This window comes from Gavialis gangeticus, unplaced genomic scaffold, assembly GCF_001723915.1.
Source record: "Gavialis gangeticus isolate Ggan-Ray unplaced genomic scaffold, GavGan_comp1, whole genome shotgun sequence".
NCBI classification, from domain to species: Eukaryota; Metazoa; Chordata; order Crocodylia; family Gavialidae; genus Gavialis; species Gavialis gangeticus.
In genome coordinates, this window is record NW_017729001.1 from 10,617,540 (window position 1) to 10,643,920 (window position 26,381).

The 26,381-nt window shown below is 43.0% G+C and overlaps 1 protein-coding gene across 7 annotated transcripts in view; it reads right to left on the minus strand.

Annotated features, from left to right (window-relative positions):
* Positions 1–26,381, minus strand: part of CIT (citron rho-interacting serine/threonine kinase) — a 137,118-nt gene that overhangs the window by 25,171 nt on the left and 85,566 nt on the right. For 5 of the 7 annotated variants that reach the window (XM_019506778.1, XM_019506776.1, XM_019506780.1 and 2 more), the window contains 17 exons: positions 24,386–24,583; positions 23,711–23,904; positions 23,084–23,219; positions 21,870–21,974; positions 20,170–20,310; positions 19,823–19,930; positions 18,876–19,038; positions 18,469–18,633; positions 13,032–13,169; positions 12,208–12,388; positions 11,909–12,000; positions 11,484–11,588; positions 10,812–10,981; positions 9,689–9,769; positions 9,353–9,488; positions 5,996–6,135; positions 5,010–5,102 (listed from right to left, as the gene is read on the minus strand). In XM_019506778.1, the coding sequence (XP_019362323.1) occupies positions 5,010–5,102; positions 5,996–6,135; positions 9,353–9,488; positions 9,689–9,769; positions 10,812–10,981; positions 11,484–11,588; positions 11,909–12,000; positions 12,208–12,388; positions 13,032–13,169; positions 18,469–18,633; positions 18,876–19,038; positions 19,823–19,930; positions 20,170–20,310; positions 21,870–21,974; positions 23,084–23,219; positions 23,711–23,904; positions 24,386–24,583 (2,346 nt within the window). The remainder of the gene's footprint in view (positions 1–5,009; positions 5,103–5,995; positions 6,136–9,352; positions 9,489–9,688; positions 9,770–10,811; positions 10,982–11,483; positions 11,589–11,908; positions 12,001–12,207; positions 12,389–13,031; positions 13,170–18,468; positions 18,634–18,875; positions 19,039–19,822; positions 19,931–20,169; positions 20,311–21,869; positions 21,975–23,083; positions 23,220–23,710; positions 23,905–24,385; positions 24,584–26,381) is intronic. The other 2 variants (XM_019506781.1, XM_019506779.1) reach the window with 1 other exon arrangement.

Below are 26,381 nucleotides of genomic sequence, written 5' to 3' on the forward strand. Positions count from 1 at the left end.
GGTCTACAAACTGGCCAAGGGGGACCAGCAGGCTATAGGAGAGTACCTGTTCCCCCAAGCACTACTGGGAGTAAAGAGGATTAATGGCCATAAGTTGACTGACAGTAGATTCAGGCTAGATATCAGGAGGCACTACTTCATAGGGCGGCTAGGATCTGGAACCAACTTCCAAGGGAAGTGGTGCTCCCTCCTACCCTCGGGGTCTTCAGAAGGAAGCTAGATAATCACCTGGCTGGGGTCGTTTGATCCCAGGTTTCCTTCTTTCCTGCCATGGCAGGGGGCTGGACTTGATGATCTGCTCAGGTCCCTTCTGACCCTACCAACTAGGAAACTACAATGGACTGTATTCCGGGTACTGGCAGTCTCAATGTCTTCAGCTGTCTCTCTCCAATAGTTAGAACAATGCTTATGCTACTAGGATAACTATTACAAATCTGCCTGCTATATGAGCAAATCCCCCTCTTCTTTGACCGCATTTGCTGGCTATTTGTAGGACAGATGTCTATGTAAGGAAGCTGGTTAACTACCGTGAGAAAAGCAGGTAGCAACTGCTACAGCCACATCAGCTTTTACATTCCTGTACAACAAAAGGTTGCCTTTTTTTCTTTCAGACAAAATTCAAAGTACTCTCTGTAGGGTACTTTACAGGAAGACAAGCCAAATAATAGCTGTTGAACACCTACACTGCTCACAAAGGAAGAAGCTGACTTAAGCACCTTAGACAACCGTTTCAGAGGTGTGAAGCTTACTTCCTTTACAGCAACTGTTTCTTAAAAAGGGTTTTGTCTGTCTCAGTTCTACTGGATGCAAATGCACCTCCCATATGCAAGGCAAGAATTTCTATTTAGCACCAATGAACACTGCAATTGCCAATATGCCCTGTGCCTCCCTACACTATCATTCACACCTTCACACAGAAAAGCAGCTGCAACTCTTCCTCGTTTCCTTGCAATTCAAACTCTGTTAGCCGAGGACTCCAAAAAGCAGGGATGAAGGGTCCAAACCCACTACAATATCTTAGAGAATACAGTAAGCATTCTCTTTTCTAATGTGTCAGCATGGATCCTATGATAAGTGACTGGTAACCAGCACTCACTCAGAAGATGGGAGGCACAAGGGATTCCAACTGAATCAGTGGAACAGTGACTGCAGAAATGCTGTCCTAAATCTGGCATCTCAACTAGCAGCTAAGTCCAAAACAGAATCTTTGACAAAAGGTGAGTGGGTTACTTCCTGACTCAGGAAAAAGGATTCTTGATATGTAGTTTGAGAGGTACATCCAGCTGGTAACACAATTAAAGTTAGTGCATTATCTGTTTTGATATTCTTTGTAATGAGATGGCTTAACCCCTGGAATATCCAGATCAGGAAAACTCTGAAGTGCGTGATCCTATCAAGATAACAGAATAAACCCCTTGATACATATAATATAAGCAGATTCTTTTCTCCCCATGTCAAGTTGGGGTTTAGGAATAAAGCAAGTGTTTTGGTTGAGGTGAAATTCTGACAACACTATAAGCATAAATTTAAAGCCAGGTATTAGCACCACTGGGCTGACAGAGGCTATTGTACAGGCAGGGATGAACGAAAGGGAGTCAGCTGAAGTGGCTGATGTATACCACATCTCCTGGATGATGCATAACCACTAAGACAACTGTCTTCAGAGTGACGTATTGAAAGAAGCTTTCTGAGAGAGGTTCAAAGAGAGGTTCCATGATCATCAGGAGCATCATGAAGTCCCAGCAGGTATAGACTTTCTAGCCAGTGGTTAAGACAGAACAAAACTGTACACGTAAGACAGTTAACTCAGATTGCTGTAAGGCGGCCGTTTCTAGACATGAACAATAGGTCAGCCTGTTATAAATGAAATAATTAGTTGAGGATCTTCAGTACTGAGGCCTGGAGTGGGTGCAAATCTTTGGCTGGAGTTCCTAAGAACCTCTTCCATTAAGAAAAATATGTTCCCCTGGTAAATACTTTTCTGCTCTGTATCAGGATTTTCTGGACCTGCAGGGAGAAGTCCCTTTCTGCAGTATTCGACCAGCCAGAAACCACAGTGACTTTGTGTCTGGATAGAGTACCTGGGTCAGGGTGCCATGAAACTATTTCTGAGTAGCTTGAGAGCTAGATTAGAGACTGTACATTTATCAGCCAGTGTCATCTTGACCACTATGGAGCTAAAATAACAATATTGGCTTTGTCTCTTGATTCTGGAACCTGCTTGTAAATCAAGGTTAATTTGTCACTTCAAGAGCACTGGTAATGATGACTAATTATCAGTAATTACCAGGGATCCAGGTTTTCCACTTGCTATGGAAAAATACAGTAAAACCCAGATTTTCTCATTTTAAGGAGAAGAACCTGGATTTCTCTTTTAAGAAGAAAAGCCCAGCTTTTCTCCTTTAAAGGAGAAAAATATGAGTTAAGGAGGCTTTCCCCTTCCAGGCTAGCAGAGTTCCAGCCTGCAAGGGGCTGGGGGGAATGGGAGGAGGGCGGTCAGGCAGGGGACGCCATGTGCATGGACACACATACACATGGCCACCAGGCAGCCTGGAGAGCAACTCCCGCAGGTAAATTTGGGGGGAGACAGGACGGGGGACTGAGCCCCTCATAGTGAAGGAGGGACAGAGCTGGGAAGGGCTGGGTGTGGGCCCTGGGCCACATGTGGTTGCCAGGCCCAGGCAGGGAGTAGGATGGAGCTGCAGGCGATTTGTTGTGAGGCTGGGGGGGCTGGTTCCCTGCCACTGCACGCACTCCCAGGGGTACATGGGAAGCACATGCCCCCAGATCTGTGCACAGGGCAGGGATGGGTGCAGGCTGCCCACTGTGGGCTTGGGCTCCCCACCTTACTGCCCTCCCCACGGGGCTTCAAGGCAGGACCCGGCAGGGAAGCTCAGTGCTGCCACCACAAGCCCCATGTTGCAATGGTGAGGCACCCCCTGCCCGCCCAGCAGCAGCAAGGAACACAACCCTGTGCCACCACATCCACTGTTACTAGGCAGGCAGGGGGCACCTTGCCCTGGCAGTGCAGGGCTTGCAGCAGGAGCACCGAGCTCCCCTGCCCCGCTATGCTCTGCCACACTGGGTCCCACCCACTGGGTTGCAGAGGCCCTTGGGGGAGGGCAGTGAGGCAGAGAGCCCAAGCCCGCAGCAGGCAGCCTGCACCCCCATTCCCCATGGCTCTGCTCTGGCCGTGCTGCCTGTGAGGGAGGGCGCACACTCTGCTGCCTGCTGGGGTGACAGCAGCCACTACCTCTTGTGGGAGCATCCGGCATTTGGGCACTGCTGTGGAGGGTAGGGGGTTGCGGACCCAGGTCCATGGCCCTATATCCTTGGCAACTTGGGGCCCCCCTCTGGCAGGGCTGAGGAAGTGGGGGGGCTGTTTATGGGGGGTTGAGGGCAATGGCATGGGCAGGGCACTGGCACATCAGGGCTGCTCAGTGCCACAAGGCAGTTGGGGGGTGGGGAGGAAGAGAAGCCACAGCTGGACCCACATCCTGGTGAGCTAAGAGGGCAGGGACAGCTCTGATTTTCCATGATAAGAAACCCAAAAATCAAACTCCAAAATTTATAGGTATTTAGAATGTATTTTACTATAGTAATTGGGACACTGGTAGGCTACCAAATTGCTTTAAAATTGTAACTATATCAATAAAAAATTGTATTCAATTGATACTATATATATATTAGTGGTGTTTCATTTTAATCACGGATTTTAAATCAGAGAATTTGCAGTTTTTAAACAGAGAAAACCAGGATCCCTGGTAATTATCCATTTTAGCCCATGTAATGTCAACATCACAGGTTCTGCCTTCTTTCCATTGCTCAATCCCATAGTGTGACAGTCTAAATGCTAGCTGATACTGGGCTGCTCAGCCTCCCTCTCCTCATAGACATCATCTGTGGACCCAAAATTATGTGGTAGGACTGCTCTAGAAGATGCAACAAACTGAGCCACCCTAGCCTTGTGGGTCCAGCAGGGAAAGGATTTTCACACAGAACACCAATCCAGGATGGAGCTCTCTTTTAACCAGAGGAGATTCTGACTATAGCTGTCCCTTTTAGGGATTATTCTGTCATAGGACAGATAGGGTTTAAATCCTGAGGTTTGGATTCTGCCCCAAAGGTGATTTCCAATCCATTAAAGAAAGTCCTGTAGATGAGCGTGAGGAAATAAAATTTCTTCAGAAACACTGGCTGGAAAACATCCACTTAGGATCTCTGAACAAAATACCACAATAGATACCTGTAGGTTTGTCTCATTGTCACGGACTCTAAGATTGTAAGAGGCAGTAAGAGGAAGAATCATGACTGCTATGCCCTTTTATACCCTTCTTACGTGGGAGGCAAGGTAGCCCAGGGAACACATACAACCTTCTTGGACACAAGTACTAAAAAAATTCAGGTCTTGGTGCACATGAAGTGCATACACATTAATAATGGGACCTGCATTGACAAATACACAAAGAAATCTGTCCAACTGTCTCACATTGTTGGCTGAAAGGAACCAAATACATACATCAGGGCTAGTATAGGTGGCGAGAGATACAACCAGTTATTTTAACCTTTGGTACATAGGTGTTTTCATTGCAAAAAGTAGAGTTCAGAGTATTTGTTGCTTCTTCAAGTGAGTTGCTCCGTTAACATTTTTAAGGAAAGATGGTTAAAAGCAAATCCTCCTGATTTCACAGAAGTCAACTAAGAGCGCCAGGGAACATTCCCAAATGTTTATGAGGAAAGCAATGCTTTGGGGAGATGGACAAGGTCAAGTTTAGATATGCCCATATGGCAGAACTACAGTTCTGTTCTGCTTCCTTCCCCATTTGCTAACTCTTGTTACAGGAAATTCCTATCTGTTCTGATTTTAGCTAGGACATGGTAAAAGCTTCCCACAAGTTTAGTTGCCAAGCACAATCCATATGGATTCTATAGGCTTTAGCTGCTAAAGCAGAGTGGAGCCTTACATGGGACTGTTGTGAATACACTACTAACAGAGAAACCAGACCTACCTTCCTAATGCAGAACTTGCTCAGGCTCTCGTTATAGCGCAGAATGACCACTTTGTTGGGCATGGCTGCACAAATGCAGAGTCCATTCTCAATCTGTAGGGAAGATTAGAAATACTGTGTAATTCCAAAGCTATGAAAAACATTCTGAATACATGAGAGAGTGCAGTTTACCTCTCACTAAAGAGCGATTTGTGAAGATGAGCAGGTATATTCGTAATAGGATAGCAAAGAATAATTGCAGATTAGTAAAAGGGCTCTTTACATTCTCAAAGGAGAGAAAGTATCTAAACTGCTTCTATGATTTTTTGTATATCTAAGGCAAATGTATTAGAAGAACTGGAAGCTTTTAATAGAAAGGAGTTTTCATTAAGAGAGATAATGAATCCAAACAAGTTACAACTAGATCCAACATGAGTAGATTAACCCCTTGAATTTGTATCTTAAACAATGCTTTAAACTGAATGATGTTCAGCTTTCCCAAGGACACGAGTCATCTGCATAGACAGTTTCTGCTAAGAAATTTTTGTAGTGGCCAAAATTCCACATTGAAACTGGAAATTGGCACACGTGCTGGACACTAGTAAATGGTACAACTGCAAGAATAAACTGCCTACCTTGGAAAGAACTACACTGTTCAAGAATGAAAACAGGACTTCATTAATCATAAGAGTCTAAAAATGGAAATCAATTATCTACAGTTAGGCTGTGTTTATCTCACGTCCTTATTATGTAACAGGACATGGTATAATGTCACTTAGTTCCCTGTTTATATTTGCGGTTCTTTCTTCAAGTCTGGTCCCTACCCTATTCTCTTCCTCTCTTAGCTTGGAGAAAAATAATTAAAGCAGGAACACCGAACCTGGACTCAAATTACAACAGAGAATAAAGTTGTTGACTTGGATATTTCTTCCATATCTCATTGTGCCTGGGATCATCATATGGAGAGGCTGAAATACAGTGCAGGGCATTAAGGAACTATATCCTACCTTGCCAGCAGCAAAAAGGTGACACCCTTTGACAGCCTCAAAGATGTTTGGTGAGATATCAGGCTGGGCTGGGAGGTGAGACTGGGCTAGAGACTGCTTTACTTTCTTTACATCAATAAGACAAAGAGCCCGCTCTTCTCCTGAGGACAAAAATGGTTACATTTTGTCAATACTATGTAGCTGAGCAAAAAAAGAATCTCATTCTTTTTTCTGCAAGACCCTATTCTGTTACACAACCAGTAGCTTCTCATTATGGGAACTCAGGTAACAACCACAGAATGCTATGTGTAAAAAAATAATTCCATAATATACTTGTTAAAAGTGAAAGAGGAGTTTACATTTCTTTCCTACAAACAAGAAATGTTTTTTAAAAGGCCAGGGCATAGTGTACAGCAACAGTCATCTCCATGGTATCCATGCTTTTTTTTGTTAATCCCTTACACAGAAGTTTCAGTCATTATAATGTGATAACTACTAGATTTCCAAGCCAAAGGCAGGCTCTACAGCTCAATATTTTCACAGGCAGAATGTTTTGTCCAGCAGACATGTAGCCAGGGAGACATATCGGTACCATTTTTTCCTGCTTTTTTTTTTTTAAGCAGAAGATGAAGATAACCCTAGTTACGTTACATGGGCAAGTGTTATGAGCTCTTGAAGACGTCTGCATTAAGAGAAAATAAATTGGTAGCTGATTAAAAATTGAAATGTGCTCCCTGACCAGCCCTACAATTTTTAAACTGAAGTGTTTATCTCAGTCCTGTTGCTGCAAGGTGACATTCAAGGACCTAACAAACCATCCCCATTTCCCCTGTGGCCCCCTGAGCATCTAAATTGTGAGCTGGGATCACTCCAAACAACAGCTGTTTCTTTTCTGCTACAGCTGCTCAGAAGCATCCCATACTGCATCGCAGAAGAGCAGTAAGCTGCTTCTGTTGTTCTGCTGCCTCCTCCTGATGCACTACAGGAGTGCCGGAAAGAACAGTAAGGACTGGAGCTATCTGAACCCAGCCAGCTCCTAGCCAAGAATGGCATCCTTCCCCATATCCACCCAGGTCTCCTGCAAGATAAGAAGAAGAAACTGGGAAGCAACAACAGTACATTTATGGACTGACTTCAAATGAAAAATGTGTAGGATCAGCACCTCTCATAAACCAGACACTTACCTAGGTGCTACATCTGAGTTACAAAACTTAGTTTCAGAAACCCAGTTTTCTGACCTGTTGCCCAGTTCCTCAGATGTAAGAGAGAGAGATATCACTGCCTTTCACACAGAGGACATTAGCAATTGATTACTAATGCATTAGCAAGTCTACTGAATACAGGTTTCCCTCGCTTATGCAGATTCTGTATATGCAAATTCGCTCTTATCCGATGACCCTTTTTATATCCAAAATTCATTATACGCAAGGTAAATTTACTCTTATAAGATCAGCATAGGCACACTCCTCCCCACCCAGCAGATAAATCTGTGGGGGAAGGGCAGGGGGAAGGGAAAGGGCCTTGGGCAAGGGGGAAGATCGAGGCCCCAGTGGTGAGGGAAAGAGCAGGACACAGGCAGGAGCTGGGGCTCGGGTGAGTGGGTCCCTGGCCAGGCTGGGTGGTGGAATAAGTGGAGGCCCAGGGGACACATGTCCCCCCAGTTGGTATACGGGGTGGAGGCAACTGCTGCTGCATGCTGCACTTTGCTCCATGCTTCAGCTGCCCTGGGAGCAGCTCTTATCTCCCACAAAGCAGCGTTTCATTTTAATCACGGAAAAATGTATTTGGGGTTACTTTTTTTAATCTGAAAATTGGGTATTTTTTTAAATCAGAGAAAATCAGGATCCCTGGTAATCAATGGCTCAATGTCTAGTTCGCAGCCGGTATCAAGTAGAGTGCCCCAGGGGTTGGTCCTGGGGTTAGTTTTGTTCAACATCTTCATCACCAATCTGGATGATGGCATAGAGTGCACCCTCAACAAGTTTGCAGATGACACCCAGCTGGGGATAGTAGTGGATACGCTGGAGGGTAGGGCTAGGATTCAGAGAAATCTAGACAAATTGGAGGTTTGGACCAAAAGAAATCTCATAAAATTCAGTTAGGACAAGTGCAAAGTAATGCACTTAGAATGGAACAATCCTATTCACCAGTGCACACTGGGAACCAAATGGCTAAGCAGCAGCTCTGCACAAAGTATGTGGGGGTTACAGTGGACAATAAGCTGAATATGAACCAGCAGTGTGCTCTTGTTGTGAAGAAGGCTAATGGCATACTGGGCTGCATTAGTAAGAGTACTGCCAGTAGGTCAAGGGAAGTGATTATTCCCCTCTATTCAGCACCAGTGAGGCCACATCTGGAGTACTGTGTTCAGTTTTGCACCCCACCCCGCCATTACAGAAAGGATGTGGAAAAATTGGAAAGTCCAATGGAGGACAATGGGAATGGTTCAGGGGCTAGGGCATTTGACTTCTGAGGAGAGGCTGAGGAAACTGAGCTTATTTAGTTTGGAGAAGAAAGACTGAGGGGAGGGATGGGGGGATTGAATAGCAGCCTCCAAGTACCTGAAAGGTGGCTACCCAAAGAGGATGGAGCTAGACCAGGGTGGGCAAAATGCGGCCCACCTGGCCATTTTATCCAGCCCGCGGGGCCCCTAAAATATTTAGAAAATTAATATTTATCTGCCTCTGTCTGCCTGTCATGCAGCCCTCGATGGCTTGCCAAACTCAGTAAGCAGCCCTCTGCCCGAAATAACTGCCCGCCCCTAGCAGATGATAGAACAAGAAGCAATGGTTTGAGTTGCAGCAAGGGAAATTTAGGTTAGATACGAGGAAAAACCTCTCTCGAGGTGGGTAGAGCACTAGAACAGGGTATCCGGAGAGGTTGCAGTGTCTCCATCCTTGGAGGTTTATAAGATGTGGCTAGACAAAGCCCTGGCTGGGATGATATAGTTGTAGATGGTCCTGCTTTGAGCAAGGGGTTGGACTAGATGACCTCCTGAGGTTCCTTCAAACCCTAATTTTCTATGATTCTATTGCTAATTAAGAACTGTTATATATTATTTACTTTCTAAATGGTAGTATAAGAGTGATGCTGTAGCTGTGGTGGTCCAGAAATTATGCAAGACGCAAGAAATTAATTCCATTGTAAAAGACATAATAAATTCAACTTTATTACTATAGTTGCTTGAATAAAAAGTTTAAAAAGAAGCAACTCATTGGCATATGCAGTAAATGACCCCAAAAAGCCCGTAATAGAGGAACTCAAGAAAAGCAGGTCTTTTGTGGCAGGGCCCCTTAACCTTCACAATCTGAGTACCTCTCAAAGTGTTTCTGCAAAGGTCAAAAGGCATTACACCTGCTATTATATCTGGCATTATACCTGCTATCATGAGTAGCTTATCCAGATCCTTGATGAGATGGATTTGAAAGACAGCACCAACTCCTGGGATGTGTGTTAAGGAATTTTTCAATACATTCAGGGCATACAAACCTTCCTCTGCACCCACTAGTACTACCTATAAATACAAAAATTCAGTCAACATGGCATGAAAGGAAACAAAGAATGTTCCAAGACTTGTGCACATCAGCTAATGGAAAAAGGAATCCACCCACCATGCATGACACTAAACATGTTCTTATTAAGAACTCTCATTACATACTCCATTCATGCCAGATGTATGATATTCAGTTGAGCAATATGCACTGATGTCATTACCTGGTCACTGAAGGGCATTGTGCAATTTATATCCAGGCGGTCTTCCCCCTCTAGCTTCAATAGAGAGTTTCCAAGCAGTTTCTTTCAAGTGATCAGAACAAAACAACATAGATTAGACAAAGACAAATCAAACATTTAAACAACACCGTGCTAGCAAAAATTGCCCTGGCACATTCTTTAACCCTGGAGCTAGCAGAGCTACTGCATAAATGATGTCCCATAACTTTTAAACAAACGTTGCTCCTACCCTTGTGCTGCTCTGGTTATAGTTCCCACTAAATAAAGTATTTCTATCAGAACTGAAGCAAAGCTGCTCAGCATTAATGGCTATGTAAAAAGCTCTTCTGCCACAAGACTTTGGTGCTAAAGCTGCAGGAACCCATCTGCAAAGCTATGTACAATTCAAGCAAAGTTGCCACTTTATGAGGCACAACACCTGTATAAGTCAAGAAGCAGGACTGCAATATTTGAATCCATGCAGAAAGAAGATACTTCTAGGATAGTCACACCAACCTACTGGTAATACCAAGATTAGAAGATTCATTAACTTACTTATCATAGTGACACTGATGCCCCTACAAGACCTGATGTGTTTATGACGGAACCTATGCACAGCTTATGAATTCAGGTAATGTTACTAAATTGAAGCATCATGAATGCTTCAAGTTATGTGGAATCCACCACCTGTTGACAGCGCTGTCACATGGCTCCCAAATCAGGCACAATGGAGGGTCATTAAACCACTAGAGTCTATGGCAGCTTCGTCACCCACCCAGTCCCATTTCCATGAAGAAACAACAGTGACTGGGCTCAGGAAGTGTGCCAGAGCAGTCAAGGAAAGAAACAGTACTGCAATCTACTTTAAACCAGGGGAAGTTTAAGAGCAAGTAAGTCTGACACTGGAACCCAAATATAATAGCCTCTATGCCCTTGAATTACAGCATGACACGAACCACCCATCTCATAGCAAACTGTGGCTTATAGCACTCCTACTATACAAACTCTGGTAGAAATAACAAGAAATTCTTTTCAACCTCTGTATGTCAAACACTGAGACAGAAAATGTTAAAACTCTGTTGTCTTCCAGAATATTTTAGGATTAGAATGATCTCTCTGTACTTACGGCATCAGCCTCAGCTTTTTCCCTAGAAACTCTCCCTCCTGCCACTATTGACTCCAACGCTGTCACCCACCGCTGCTTATCAGGGAAACTGGGTGCTAGTAGGTAGAGGGTTCTACCAGGCCAGCATGTGGTGTGTGGATGCGACTCCAATTTCAGTATATATGGCACATCTGAGGAGTTGCAAAGAGGGAACAAGATTTGGATTAGTATTCAGAATGTCACTGGACTTCAATTAGCATCTTCAGCATTGTCAGAGAGGATGTGTCACCATACACTATGTCAATGTTTACTGCTGCAACTTATACTATCAGAAGTGGGCTTCTTTGTTAGTACAACCTAGCTGAACATTCTAGCATGTTGAAACACAAACTACGTTTTAAAGCACTTTATAACAACGTTATAAGTCACTAAAATTTACTTCTATTTAAACAAAGTCTCTTGTTCACATTTCAACCATCAGAATTGAAGCAATGAGCTTTGTAGACGTAATGTATGATGGCTGACCTATTCATAAGTCACATTTAATTCCAACAGAGGTAACTTGAGAAAGATTTATTATCAGTCTAAAGGCTGGCTGCAGAATTAATTCTGTTCCACCACACTTAAGTGTAGCTTGATGCCAAGCCACTTTTATCCATCACATGAAATCCTTTTGATCTCACCTGCACTTACCTGTCTTTGCGGTATTTGTAAGTTCAGTAGCTCCTACAGCACCATGAACAGTTACATCTCCATCAGGAAGGCACAGCTCAAACTCTTCCACAGGCCTCTGTCCAGCTTTGGAGGGAAGTAGAAAAGACTTGAATTAAAAATGAAAACAAGACAAACAGAGAAGCAAGCAGTGAAACAATAATGAAAAGCTGGAGAACAGAACTGAGCAATATGGTCTCCACACAACTGGAGGACAATAATATTTCCAACATTGTAACAATGTAAGATTAATAAAATATTGAGGGAAACAAAACAATTCTATCTAAACAGACAGTTCAGTGTAAATAAATTCAGCAACAGCTAATGCTAACATAGCCTTTAGGTCTCTTAGTCCAGCAAGCGGTATCGAAAGACAAAAGCCCAGTTTGCTAGAGAAGGGAAGTTACCTTCTCTTGCCTCTGCATCATAAATAAGCACTTTGGTTCCTTCCAGGACAATGTATTTTCTGTCCCAGCCCTGCTGCCCACGCTTATTATTCCTGAAAACAGCAAGCACAAAACCACATCAGAATTTCTACCAGGATTGTTGAGTGGTGAATAACCCTAGGAAGATAAATTTTGTTAATAACACAAGACTGACATGGCAGAAAGAGTTCATAGTAGTTGACTCATAAGACCTGAGATAATTTACGAAACAACACCATATGCACCAGCCCTTGCTCTAGCACACAGACTCCTGTTTGTACCTTGGAACCTTCATCCATCCTTCCAGACGTAAACTGCTTCCGGGCTCCTTCAGCTGCAGCCCTGGAGAGTTCATTTTATCTCGGCAGAAGGCTTCAGAGAAGTGTGTGGCATATTCTGCAGGCAATCCACATGTGGCTGGCAAGCAGGTTGAGCACTTTGGGTGACACATCACCTGGCATTCTGATAAAGAGAAAAAGCTTTTAAAGCATACATATACATGTGCACGCGCGTGCACACTCACACCCACACACGCATACAAACACACAGGCTCAGTCCACTCAATTTCTAGTCAGCCACAAAGACAACCCCTTCTGCAAGCATCCCCTCCTTCACTCTAGCCATCTGATGTTTTCAAACATGGAGTATTGATGAGCTAACCTCAACATTTCCGTAAGTGAACCTTGTCAACTTTCATCTGCAGGGAGAAACAGAACTGGAAAAGTAGTCTCTGTTGGTGTGAACTGCTATCAAATGCTCCCATGGAATTAAAAAAAAACTTGAGTGATTTCTCCAGTTGACAAGCAGGGCTGGTCCTGCAGGAAATATACTTTCTTTGGTGAGGTGCTCTTGTCCTGTGCCAATTTCTAGCTGTTCATACCATAACAATATGCAAAAAATAACGAGGAGTTAATAAAGGGAGAGAATCAGTAGCCGGCCTTTCCAAACGGTCTTTTTCATTGGAACCCAGTAAAAGATGCTGGAAAAGAAAAGCTAACTTGTGTTGATGAGAAAGAACCATGGAATCTATTCTGGAAGGCTTAAAACATTAACCTCCATTCTATCATCCAGTCACCCTCTATTCATGCATAGGCTCTGCTCTTACCAAGGCATTTTGATGCTTGACGTCCAAAGTGCACAGTATCCAGACATACTGCACATTTTGTTGCCCTCATATTTAGCCCCACATTGAAGCGGTGAGGGATATTGTGATGCATTCGTTCTTTCAAACGCCGACTGAATTCTAGAAGAGAAGAAAATGCGAGGGGTGAAAATGGCTTTTCAGTATGGTTTCAGCACTTCAAGTGGAGTATTCTGATCTTGGCTAAGGCAGCAAAAAAATGACAGAGAGTCATTAGAAAATAACTTTACATATACACCCTCTTGTTTTAATCAAGAACTGACTGGGATCAATGAAATGTCTTAGATATTCATGCAGTGTGGTTATTCCAATCAATTAAGCTTAGTTTCAGGTGTGTACTTTGCATCTATTTTTATAATGCGTTAGACTAAGCTTTTTATGGCACTCCCAACAAATAAACCTTTCACCAAAGCATCTGTCATTCCACAGGCACTCGATGCCAAGCAGACTTTCTATCAACTCCACACTCCTGACAGATGTTTTCCTCCACTATCAACGCTAACCATGAGCACCTTTTAGTTCCTTCCAGGACAAGTTGTACACTTCTGATTGCCAGTAAGACAATCTTACCCCTTGTGAAAAGTTCTTTCCCCACTGAACATCTTCCCTTGGCACATCCTTTACCACTGATTGAATATCTCTCTCCTTTGCACCTATGTAAGTTGTGTCTACACAACATGGAGTGGTACCCTGTTCACCTTTAGGGACTGGACTGTAGAGGCTTATGAGCCTGCTAAAGCCTTTTGGCAGAATGAAATCGTCTCTCAGCTCACAGTAAAAGCTCACAGTATCGGATCCAGAATTTCTGGATTCCAACTCTACTGCCAACAATTCACTTGGAGATATTCTGGTACTATCACTACAGGCTCCTTTTCATCTACAAGTGAGCATAGCCCCCTCAACATTCAGTTCTACCATTTTTTCAAAAGTAGGCTTCTCAGTAAGTAGTCTGCTTCTCACATTACCTACTGCCCACACCTTTTAGGCACACTTCAAGCTTAATAATCTTTGCACTTTATTATGAATGCCGTTGGAGAATTTCTGCTCAGCTGAATTATGTTCTAGCTCAGACAAGTAAAGATACATTAACCTTGAGAGGCAGCGAGCTGGTGCGAAGGGATGGCCTCCACCTCTCTCCACTGGGGAGGAGGCTCTTCTCAGCTAGACTGGCTGACCTGCTCCACCAGGCTTTAACTACGCCCGCCGGAGGATGCGGGGGACTACTGCAGCTGCTGGCCCACCAAGTGGCCCTTGCAAAGCCAGCAAGCCATGGCACATAAGGGATCCCACCCCAGCCCCAGCCCTGGAACAAAATGTAGGCAAGGCAAGAGCCCCTAAGGGGCACTTGCGTGTCTATATGCAAATGCCAGGAGCCTGGGGAATAAACAGAAGGAACTTGTTCTCCTCCTAAATACAAATAACAATGTCATTGGGATAACAGAGACCTGGTGGGACTCTGCCTATGACTGGACCACAGGTATAGACAGCTATATCCTGTACACGAGGGATTGAGTGGACAAAAGGGGCAGGGGCATAGCTCTCTATGTCAAGGAAAGCTACGTGTCCATGCAAGCCAACATTGGCACCCATGGTGGATGACTTGAGACCCTCTGGGTTAAAATCCGTGGGGAACATGGCACAGGGGATACTACGGTGGGGGTCTACTACAGACCCACTACCCAGAGTCAAGACCTTAACCAGGAGTTCACCAGGGAATTGGCTGAGGCCGCACAATTCTGGTGTATGGTTGTCATGGGAGACTAACTACCCAGATATCTCATGGGAGGAGCACTTGGCCAAATTGGAGAAGTCGCAAAGCTTTCTCTCGTGTGTGGACAACCTCTATCTGATGCAAGAAGTCTACAGGCCAACAAGAGGTAAAGCGCTGCTCGACCTCATACTGGCAACCGGGGATGACCTAACTGACAACCTAACAATGGAAGGGAAGCTGGATGACAGTGATCATGAACTGATCATCTTCACCATCTGCTGTAAAGCTGGCAAGTCAGTCAGTTGTACAGAAGTCCTCGACTTCAGGAAAGCTGACGTTGACAAGCTAAGGAGGCTTGTCAGAGAGGCCCTAAAATGCCACAACCAAATGGAGAGAGGGGAGTTCACGACGCGTGGATGCTTCTCAAGGGAGCAATCCTGGATGTGCAAGCAAAGTCCATCTCGTCTCAGGGGAAAGGCAGCAGGAGGGCACAGCAGCCACCTTGGCTCTCAAGGAACTGGCGGACCTCCTGCATCTTAAAAGGAGGACCTATAAAGGATGGAGGACTGAAACCGCCACCAAGGAAGAATACTCTGCATTAGTCTGGACTTGCAGAGAGCAAATCAGGAAAGCCAAGGCTGTGATGGAACTCCAGCTAGCTACAAATATCAAGGAAAATAAAAAGTCCTTTTTTAGATATGTGGGGAGCCAGAGGAAAAGCAAGGGCAACATTGGACCCCTGCTAAACCAGATGGGGCAACTGACAACTGATGCCCAGGAAAAAGCTAACTTGCTAAATGGGTACTTTGTGTCAGTTTTCCATCAGCCCCATAGGACGGTCCTGCCCACTATGGGTCAGGGAGGCCTGGGTGAGGGAGATTCCTTGCCCTCCATCGAAGCTGACCTCATGAAGGAACACCTCAACAGGCCGGATACCTTCAAGTCAGCTGGCCCTGATAGGTTACATCCAAGGGTTCTCAGGGAACTGGCGAGCATCATAGCTCAGGCCCTGGCACGGATCTTTGAGAGTTCTTGGCGCTCTGGTGAAGTGCCCAATGACTGGAAGAAGGCCAATGTGGTGCCTATCTTCAAGAAAGGGAGTAAAGTAGATCCAGCAAACTATAGGCCCATCATCCTGACCTCTATCCTGGAGAAAGTCTTGGAAAAGATTATCAAGGAGACTATCCTTAACAGACTAGCTGAAGGCAATATCCTGAGGGATACCCAGCATGGGTTTGTTGCAGGTAGGTCTTGCTTGACGAATCTCATTTCCTTTTATGACCAGGTGACTTATCACCTGGACAAAGGGGAAAAGATCGACATCATATACCTCAACTTTAAAAAAGCCTTCAATCTGGTATCCCACGATCACCTCTTAGTTAAACTGGATAACTGTGGCCTTGACGTCACCACAATCCGCTGGCTGGGGAACTGGCTCTGCAGTAGGACCCAGAGAGTGGTGGTGGATGGGAGCCAATCGTCTTGATGTGCTGTGACCAGTGGGGTCCCACAAGGCTCTGTCCTAGGGCCTATACTGTTTAACATATACATCAATGATGTGGACATTGGTATCAGAAGCAGACTGGCCAAGTTCGCCAATGACACCAAACTCTGGGGTAAAGCATCCACACCTGAGGACAAGAGGGTGATCCAGGCAGATCTTGACAGGCTCAGGAAATGGGCAGACAAGAACCTGATGGTGTTCAATACTGAAAAATGCAAGGTTCTCCACCTTGGGAGGAAAAACCTGCACCATAAATATAGGCTCAGTAGTGCTACGGGGGTTAGCTCTACAGATGAAAGGGACTTGGGGGTCATGGTTAACCACAAGATGAACATGAGCCTTCAGTGTGATGCTGCGGCTAGTAAAGCTTGCATCCACAGATGCTTCTCAAGCAGATCCCGGGACGTCATTCTCCCGTTGTACTCAGCCTTGGTGAGGCCGCAGCCGGAGTACTGCGTCCAGTTTTGGGCTCCGCAATTCAAAAAGGATGTGGAGATGCTTGAGAGGGTGCAGAGGAGAGCCACGTGCATGATCAGAGTTCAGGAAAACAGACCTTATGATGAGAGGCTGAGAGCAATGGGGCTATTAAGCCTGGAAAAGCACAGGCTCAGGGGTGATCTGGTGGCCACCTATACACTTATCAGGGGTGCTCATCAGGATCTGGGAGAACGACTGTTCACCAGAGCCCCCCAAGGGATGACAAGATTGAATGGTCACAAACTCTACTGTGACCGGTTCAGGCTGGACATAAAGAACTTCTTCACTGTCCGAGCCCCCAAGGTTTGGAACAGACTGCCACCTGAGGCGGTTCAAGCACCCACTTCGAACGCCTTCAAAACACATTTGGATGCTTATCTTGCAGGGATCCTATGATCCCTGCTGACTTCCTGCCCCAGGGGTGGGGGGGCTGGACTCGATGATCCTCCAGGGTCCCTTCCAGCCCAAATGTCTACAAAAAACCATTGAGGAAACATCCATAAAAGTCTACAGAAAGTAAAAGTTTACAGAAAATAAAGTGTACTCTAGTGTACACTGTGAGTAAAGTGTACTCTAAAGAACAAAAGCAGTATTATTAAACTAAATACTGCTTCTCAGTGACACAGGGAAGTACACATATTGTATGAATCTGTATCTTACATAAAGCACTGTGATTTTGAAGTGACACTACTGAATAACCAGAAGAGTGAAATGGATTTGGTCACATTTTTTACTGACAATCTTTGCAGATACTTAAAGGTATACTGTCCACTAGTGACAAGGAAGGGATGAAAAAATACACCAAACAAGCACAATAAAAACTGTCCTTCCATCTTAGAATTTTATAATCAAAAATAGCAAAAACACTTTTAAGTACATTACGCTGTGGATTTTACAACACTGTCTCCAGCTAGTTTCATTGTCTCCTATTCAATTTCTTTGATGGAGCAAGCCATACTAACGGCAACAAGGGAATAGGAATACTTTTTGTTTGGAATCCAGGTATGCTGTTTCATGGATCCTCTAACAGAAACTAGATATGTTTAGAAACAAATCAATTTAACACAAAATCAAGAGTACACCTGCTAGTTAAATAAGTAATACTGAACTTTGATTCAGAGATTTTTAGACTGAAGAATGTAGGCAAAAGTGACAATTAAAATATTTATTAAGGTAGGAATTATTAGTAAAATTCATCACCCACAGTGAGATTTAAGAAAGACTTGCCCCGTCACACAGATCAAGACTCTTTATAATTGTTTCCAAGCCTGCCCCCTAAAGCTCACAATACTTGTCACCATATCTTTATGTCTACCAGTGGTTCTGAACTTTTTTAGGCTCAAGGTCCCCTTAGAAAGTGCCAGCTCCTAGTTTTCAGTCATTTTTTTTGATTACAGAAAAATAATAGAAAAATTCTTCTGTTGCAACAATTCAGAAGGACCACAACAGGTCAGAATGTTTTTAACACTGCAATTCCTATTTGAAATCTTTGGGTTTCTCTTGTGAATCATGTTTGGAATGTATGTGCATCTAACAATGCTAACATTGAGTGGCACCCCACAGCACCTCTGAAAAGATTTTGTAATGCCCTGGTTGAGAATCCTTGATGTATACCTGCATGAAGGAGAAAAAAAAGACCGCAAAGGTGGTTTTGAAAAAAAGAGATTCTGAATAGGAAAAGACAACTATACAATATCTTGGAGGCTTACCCTCTGGTGTGGAGGACTCTTTTCTGTGACTTGAGGGTGGAGCTAGCAGGCTGATGGGAGTGGGCTGATGCTCTGGTGAGCGGACAATGGCAGACATGATGATCTGCTGCCTAGCTGTGGCTGGTGTGGATGGATGAGGGTGGTCTGTTATTTTCCGATGGGCAGCTATAGACAGACAAACACAGCTTGTTAACTTTCCCAATACGAGGCTGAGTCACAGCAGCGGTTCTACATAACCATTCAAGGGTTACAGCCTGCAGAAAACGTGTAGTCCTACTGCATCTTCAAAACAGCAGGCAAGGTTGGAATTACTATAATCCAGTGTTACAGGGACGCAAAATTTAAGCCATGTTTTCAGGCCAAAAGTGTCTTTCTCCTCCAGATTCAACTTTTCTGTTAACCCCTACCTTCTTCTCGAGCAGATCTGAGTTCAATGCGTGTTTTCTGTAGAGCTTCCTCCAGCTCAGCGGAACGAGCCTTCTCCTTCTCCAGTGCCACTTTCAGCTCATTGTACTGCAGAGGAACCTGTGTGGGTAAAGAAGGGTCCTCTTTCCGCCGACTAAACAGGCCCTAGCAACAGAAACACACAGACAACTCCTAACTCCTAGTAAGAGATGGCTTAAACTAGGTAAAGTGAAGCTAGCTAGCTGCAGGCCAGAGGGCCTAAAAGTAATTCTGACACACAAAAAGATGGCCTTTTAGTTAAAATTGGAGCTGGAGAGAAAGGTTGAGGCCTTGATGTTCATTAAAAAAAGGGAGCATACATTACCTGTATTATAACAACAGCTTGTATTTCCTGTAGCAGAGGGTCTCAAGAGGAATCTACACAGATCTACACCATGATGCCCTTTACAGACTGGGGAAGGTTAAATTACCTAAACTCCAAATCATAAAGGGGCCTGTAGCAAAGCTGAAAACAGAACACTGGTCTCCTGACTAATCCTACGCCTAACTACAAGATCAGTCCTTCCTGATACATAGTATATGTATATACTTACCATTGTTTAAAAAACTTGCTTGCACATTATCTCTATGAAAGATTCAATTTACCTAATGATGTTTCCTCAGCTGCAACAGGGGAAGAACTACTGGGTTCTAACTCAACTCATTGTAGGAACACAAAAATACTAAAAGGCCACAAGGACAACATGCTGCCCAACCAACCTTGCATTTGGTCATTTATAACGTTCCTTAAACTGGGATGTGTTTGCGTTATGCAGTAATTGAGAGAGAGAGAGAGAAGGAGAGAATAGGATATTTGGAACATGCAATAAGTAACTAAATCATGAAGGCTTCAGACATGTAACTTCATGTTTTAATTACTTAAATCATGCCTCTCACACCTTTCACCCACCTTCTTCTTTTTGGCTGGCTGATCCATCTTTGCTTGCAAAAAGTCAATGAGTTTGGTTTGTTGAGAAATAGTGCCTTCCATTTTCACCTTTTCATGGGAATAGAGAACCTGCAAACCATACACACATAAAAATTGTTGCAGTGATAGACATAGGAAGATATCAGTGCAATAAGAGAGTTAAGATATCATGCAGCAAGCACCAGGCAGGAAATAAAATATATGTTTAGTTCTGATTTTATCCAATAAGGAAATGTAGTATGTGATAATGGCAAGTCTGTCTCCATAAATCTGATGTTTGAGATTTGCAACAGACCCTTTTTTTTTGTTTTTCATTTGTTAAACCTCACCTGAATGTTTTCTAGTTGATATTCCAGGTCACTCCTTTCAGTCTTCAGAAGATCAGCTCGATCCAGAGCCTCCTGCAGACCCTGAGTGAGGCGGAAGATGTGGTTTTTTTGCAGATCCATTTGCTGCTGCAGCTTTGCCTGCTGTTAGTGGGAAAACAGAAGCCAGAGACAATTTCTAAAGAAGTCATTAACATTACTTTTTGCAGAATAACTATCTTCAGAGAACTTAAGAGTAACCGTTTTGTTTATAGTTTAAATATTAAATTTCCCATTTATAAAATCCCAGAATCTGTCCTTCTACTCAGAATGCCATATGGTTACATTTCATACAAAGGCATGCAAATCAAGGATCTATTTGTGTTATCTTTTTTTAAGCTCTATGTATTGAGGTAATTTATTTAAGCTGATTTCTGGAATCCTGTGGCTAGCCTGGTAAGAGAGATCAAACAAAATTCTAGGAACTAGTTTTCCATATCTTCTATATACATACTATAAATTCCTCAACATCTCCACTAAGAAAAAAAATTTCCTAGAAACCAGGACAAGCATCTGTCTCTCTGGTAGATGTAATTGATTTGATCTCTTATAAGTGCTCAGATCTCTGCATTTAACTTGTGGCAGGAGGAGCCAAGTGCTAATCACCAATGTTGGGCATCTTCTGGCACCTTAAGATCATAAGCAAGTAGGGCTGGAAGGGATCTCACAAGGTCATCTAACAACCTGCTCAAGGCAAGATATTTCCCGACTAAACCATTCTAGTCAAGTGTTTATCTAACTTGCTCTTGGAAATTTCTAAGGCTGGAGATTCCACAACTTGTCTAGGTAACCACCATCATAGTCAGAAGTTCTTCCTAATCTCCAACCTAAATTTCCTCTGCTGCAGTTTGAGGCCATTGCTCCTAGTCCTGTCTCCTACAACCAAAGAGAAAAATCTGTCTATTCTCTATAATCACCCTTCAGGTATTATACTGCTATCAAATTCCTCCTCAGTCTTCTCCAGGCTAAATAACCCTAGTTTTTTCAATCTTTCCTTGTAAGTCATGCTTTCTAGGCACCTAATCATTCTGTCACTCTCCTGGACTCTATCCAATTTGTCCACATCTTTCTTAAAGTGTAGAGTTCAAACCTGTACCTCACCAGCACTGAATAGCATGGAAGAATCACTTCCCTTGGTTTGCAGGTGATGCTCCTTTTAATACAATCCAGTATGCTGTTGGCTTTTTTCAGCAGTAAGCACACTGTTGGCTCACATTTAGCTTATCATCCACTGTAACCCCCACATCCTTCTCTGTAGTTCTGCAGCCTAGCCAGTCATTCCCCAGTCTGTATTTGTCCATGCAATTATTCAGCTCCAAATGCAGGACTTTGCCCTTGTCCTTACTACATTTCATCTGGTTGATTGTAGGCTGTTTCTCTAGCTTATGCAGTTGATTCTGGATCCTAGTCCTACCCTCCAGTGTCTGCAACTCCACCCAACTTGGTGTTCTCCACAAATTTGCTAAATATGCCCTCCATCCTATTGTCCAAATCATTAATGAAGATGCTAAATAATTCCAGATCCAGAAGAAAACCTTGCAGTCTTCATCTTCACTCAACACCTTTCAGCCTGCTTGTAAAAATAGCTATTTTTTGATTTCACATGGCAGATCCTCCTACTGAAATTATTATAATATAAAATCCCATTACAAGTTAGTCCTTACTTCCTCCAGAAGCCTCTGTTTGAGTTCCCGTTCTGTCTCAAGCTTCTGTTGCAAACTGCGAGCATTCATCTCCAGCATGGCATGTTTCTTCTCCAAGTCATTGAGCTAGACATTTGGGAGAGACAGACCAAAATACAGCTGCAGATGCTAATGAATACTACAAAACCCACAGATTCCAAAATAGAAATTTCCCAAACAAAAGAGCCAAGAATGAAAAAATATATATCTGCCTTTCTTAAAAGAAAACTAGAAAACAGTTTGGCAATGTGGATGCCAAATGAGAGGCAGATCTGTTAACATTTTATATCACCTTGATGTACATCAGGAGTGACAAACCTGCAATATGCATACCACAAGTGGTACAGGCAGCTTCTTACATGGCATGTGGCATATCAGGAATGGAACAAGTAGTGCAGTAACAGATAGGGTGGGGAGCAGATAGCAAAGCAGCAGGTTGAGCAGGGGGCAAAAGAAGGGAGCTGAAAGCAGAGCAGCAGACTGGATGAGGGAAGACAGGGCAAAGAGCAGAAAGCAGGCCAGCAGACTGGGTAGAGGAAGGGGATTAAAGTGGAACTCAGGAACGGCATGGAGCTGAATTGTAACCAGCCTGCCAAAAAGGTTGGTCTCCACTGATTTATATTTGGCCTTAATTGATGAGAAATCTCAGCTCTTCTCTCTGAGAACAAAACCTGCACTTTAAAACTGCACCCTGAAAAATGAAGAAGCCTCAGCCCATAGGAACCAAGTACATGGGGGGCCCGAGGGCTCTGGACTCCCTTGGGAAGAGGGTAGGGTGACCACCCATCCCTAATCGGGTGAGACAGTCCTGAAATGGGAACATCAAGCCCCAGTCCCAGGCTGCATGACTCCAGGACAGCATTTGCCCTGAATTCCCAGTATCGTGCAGGGATCCCGGTTTTCCATTCACCACAGAAAACCAGGGGAAACAGTAGGTTTCCCCTTGCAGGCTGGCAGAGTTCCAGCCTACAAGAGGCTGTGGGGAGTGGGATGCAGGGTGTACCACGTGCATGCGCACACATGATGCCCCCCCCCAACGCTGCAAAAATAAAAGTCAGTACCTATGCCTCAGCCTGTTTGAAAATTTATTCTTACATCTGAGAAAGGCTGTTCTACACAAAACCGCATTGGAAAGACTGAGTTGGGACTTTGTTCTTCAGTGAATATATGAAGGTTTTAAGTAAAAAGCTACTGACCTTGTCAGAGAGACTCTCAGCTTTGAGTTTTTGTTCCTTCAGTGCTTGTTGGAGAGCTAGAATCTCTGCCTTATGTTCTTTAACAGCTAGTTCTACCACCTGGCGGGATTCAGTAATACGTTGATCTGCTCGGACTCTGTATTAAAAATAAAGAAAAGCTATTACCTAACATTCTCATTTCTGGGACGGACCTCCTCCTAGGATGTCAAGAGATCAATAGAATCCTTCAGAGATTTGCTTCAGACTTTCAAAATCCCATTTTATAAAGCCAGTCAACTTAAATGTGATACTTCCACTTTACACAAGTCTTGGTCTCTTCCCCTGATACAGCTATGGAATGGAAGGATCAATCACCAGTGCAAGGAAGTAAAAGAAATAGCTAGTTTACTGTGCAATGCCCAGGTTATAAATTAAGTTTGAAAGATACTTTACAAATTACAACAAGAAATACTACTTTGTCTAAATTGGTGCCCTCACATAGGAATAACAGGAGCAAATACACAAGTATCAACTTGTATGCCATCTTTCAGATTTACTTTGTGAGAACAGATGTTTGATGAAGTTTCTAGATACACAAATTACACTATTTCATGTAGCATTTTTACACACAAATTAACGAAATCATACCTGCTCTGTTTCTCTGTATCTAACATTCTCTGTAATTCTCGAACCCGGCATTCAAATTGAGACTTTTCATCCCCTAAAACATTTCTCCATGCTTCCCACTGACGTTCCTTTTCAAGAAGTTCATCGTTCAGGGCCTCCAAGTCCATCACTTGCTCTTCCAACATTGTACATGTTGTCTTCAAGGCCTCCATTGTCTAAAAATAAATCTTCCTATAAATTTGTTTTTCCTACATCAAACATGCACCTCAAGATGCAGCTTTACTATTTCAAGTACACAACATGCAAATCAGCAGCAAGCATCAGCTGGTAAATCACAACTCATCTCAAGGCGTGTATATATTAAATCATGGTTACTTTTAATGTAAGCAATACCTCATGATGCCTTTGGCACTGAAGGTCACAAAGCAGAAATGAACCAAATTTTATGTTACAGTACCTTTAGGAAACACAGTTCTTTAACAGCGTTGTAGGGAACCATATAAAGAGATATTCCCCAGATCTTACACAGTCTTACATTGCTTTGGAAGAACATAATCACTGAATGGTCAAGTTGTTATTAAGCCATAGGTTAGTGCCAGTGCACCCCCCAGATCAGAAAAAGGAATTTGTGGCTAGCTAGTCTCACATTTAGCTAACTGTCTGACAGATTTTAAACAAAATTTCTAAAGCTCTCACTTGTTTCTGACTGGTAAGCTGCATTTCCCTCTCTGTGATCTCTCGACGAAGATGGTCGACCTCACTTCGCAGCTGGACAACCTCATCACTGGCCCCAGAGGCCTCATCAAGCTGCTTGGACAGGAAGAAATTCTGATTGTTCAATTCTGCATTGTCTTCACTCAGCTGATTCAGCTGCTCTTCCAAGTCTGTAATGACCTAAAAAGAGAGAAAAAGAAATCGGGTTATATGTCAGTGAGTACAGTTCTCTGAAAAGATGTTCTCTTCTAAAGCCCCAAATGCCAAGTAAGTAGATGGCCCCTAAGAATTTCTGTCAAATTCCAACATGAGCCACATCATAATTGCAAATGTTGTGAATAAGAATGCATTTAGGTTAGGCAATTGAGTCTCCCTTGTCCCTTACAGGAAAATCTCAAGGTGCTTTTCTATCTGCTTAGTTTAGTTTAAAGACTATAAATATGTCACAATCCAGTACGGTTTATGATTTATTTTAAGGGAACACTCTACTAGTTACAGTACAGAATCAGGTCTTCTGATTTTGTTCCTAGACCTGCTACTGGCTCACTCTGTACCTTAAGCCAGGCACATCACCTCTTCTCTACCTCAGTTTTCCCATTTGTGGAATGAAACTTTTCTTTTTACAGAGGTTTTTTAAGCCTTAATATTCAAAATCATTGGATGAGAAGTGCTATATAACTCACACTTGGAGAAGATGCCCTGGAAATGTGTTAGGTTGCTGTAGGTAAAATCATAAGTAGCCATGAAAAACACAAACTTTTCAAGGAAATAGTTCTACTAAGACAACAGTTATAGATGGCAATGAGAGGGATGTGATAGAAAAAAGTCTGGCAGCGCAATGGATTATAGTAAAAAATTCAATTCTACCAACAGTGAAAATCAAAGACTCAACCAAAAGGGCAGCCTTGTCTTTACGAAGCAGGCTTGTTTATTTATTAAACTAGTGTACCATCCATCCCAAAGTGCAAAGGTTGGTTTATAAAACAACCCACAACATTTTTCAAAATATTAATAAAATGTGTTTTTTTCATACCACCTTCTGGTTTGTAAGAGTGGAAATCAGTATGAAAAATTTTAGGGGAGATCAACACAAAAAAACCAGCAAGACCAATACAATCACAAAACGGGAGGGAGAGGGAGAGACTTTAACACTACTCCGAAAGCAGGTTAACAAGAAGAACATAGGCAAAGAGTCTAGTATAATTTATGTTCAAAAGTCCCAAATAGGTTCAAGAGGTGTTTTAGCATATTTTCAAAAACTCGCTGTATATTCAGTGACCAATCTACCTAATGGAAAAAATAGATCCTAAAATACAGCTAGCTATATATATAAAAATATAAATATTTCCATTTCCCATGTAAGAATTGAGAACCTCCTCACCTAAAGTAGTATGGCACCTTTCAGCTATCTGGAGAAGACAACCATTTCTTTTTGAATACAGGCAGTAAGGCATACTTTGGCAGCCTTTTACCATGCCTCCCTTAGCTCCAAGCCAACTGTATTTGCTTTTAAAACTTTTGGCAAAAAAAGCTAATTGAAATCTCTCTCTATTGGGTGAAAGGAAGTTCTGTCAACACTTTGTTTGGGACCAGCTCATAGATGATTCATACCCTAAAATGTAGCATCAGTGAGTAATGATTTTGATAGCGTGGTTGTTACTTGAACATGCCTTCTGCTGTGCTGAAGAAACACATTCTGTTCTGCTATCATTTATATACCACATTAGTTATTTAGGAATATTGATTGCACCACAAACAACATTAGTCCCTACATTGTTGAAGGGACCCATTTAGAATTTTAAAAAAATATTCATCACACCTGCATCTAAATGTTTTATCTACCAACATTACAAATAACATTCAATATCTATGTCAAGTAACATATCAAAATTTTTTCTACTTTTTCTCCTGTTTATTTTCTACTTTTGACAATACCACATGTCTACTACCACCTTATTTATATATTCATGGTTTCTCC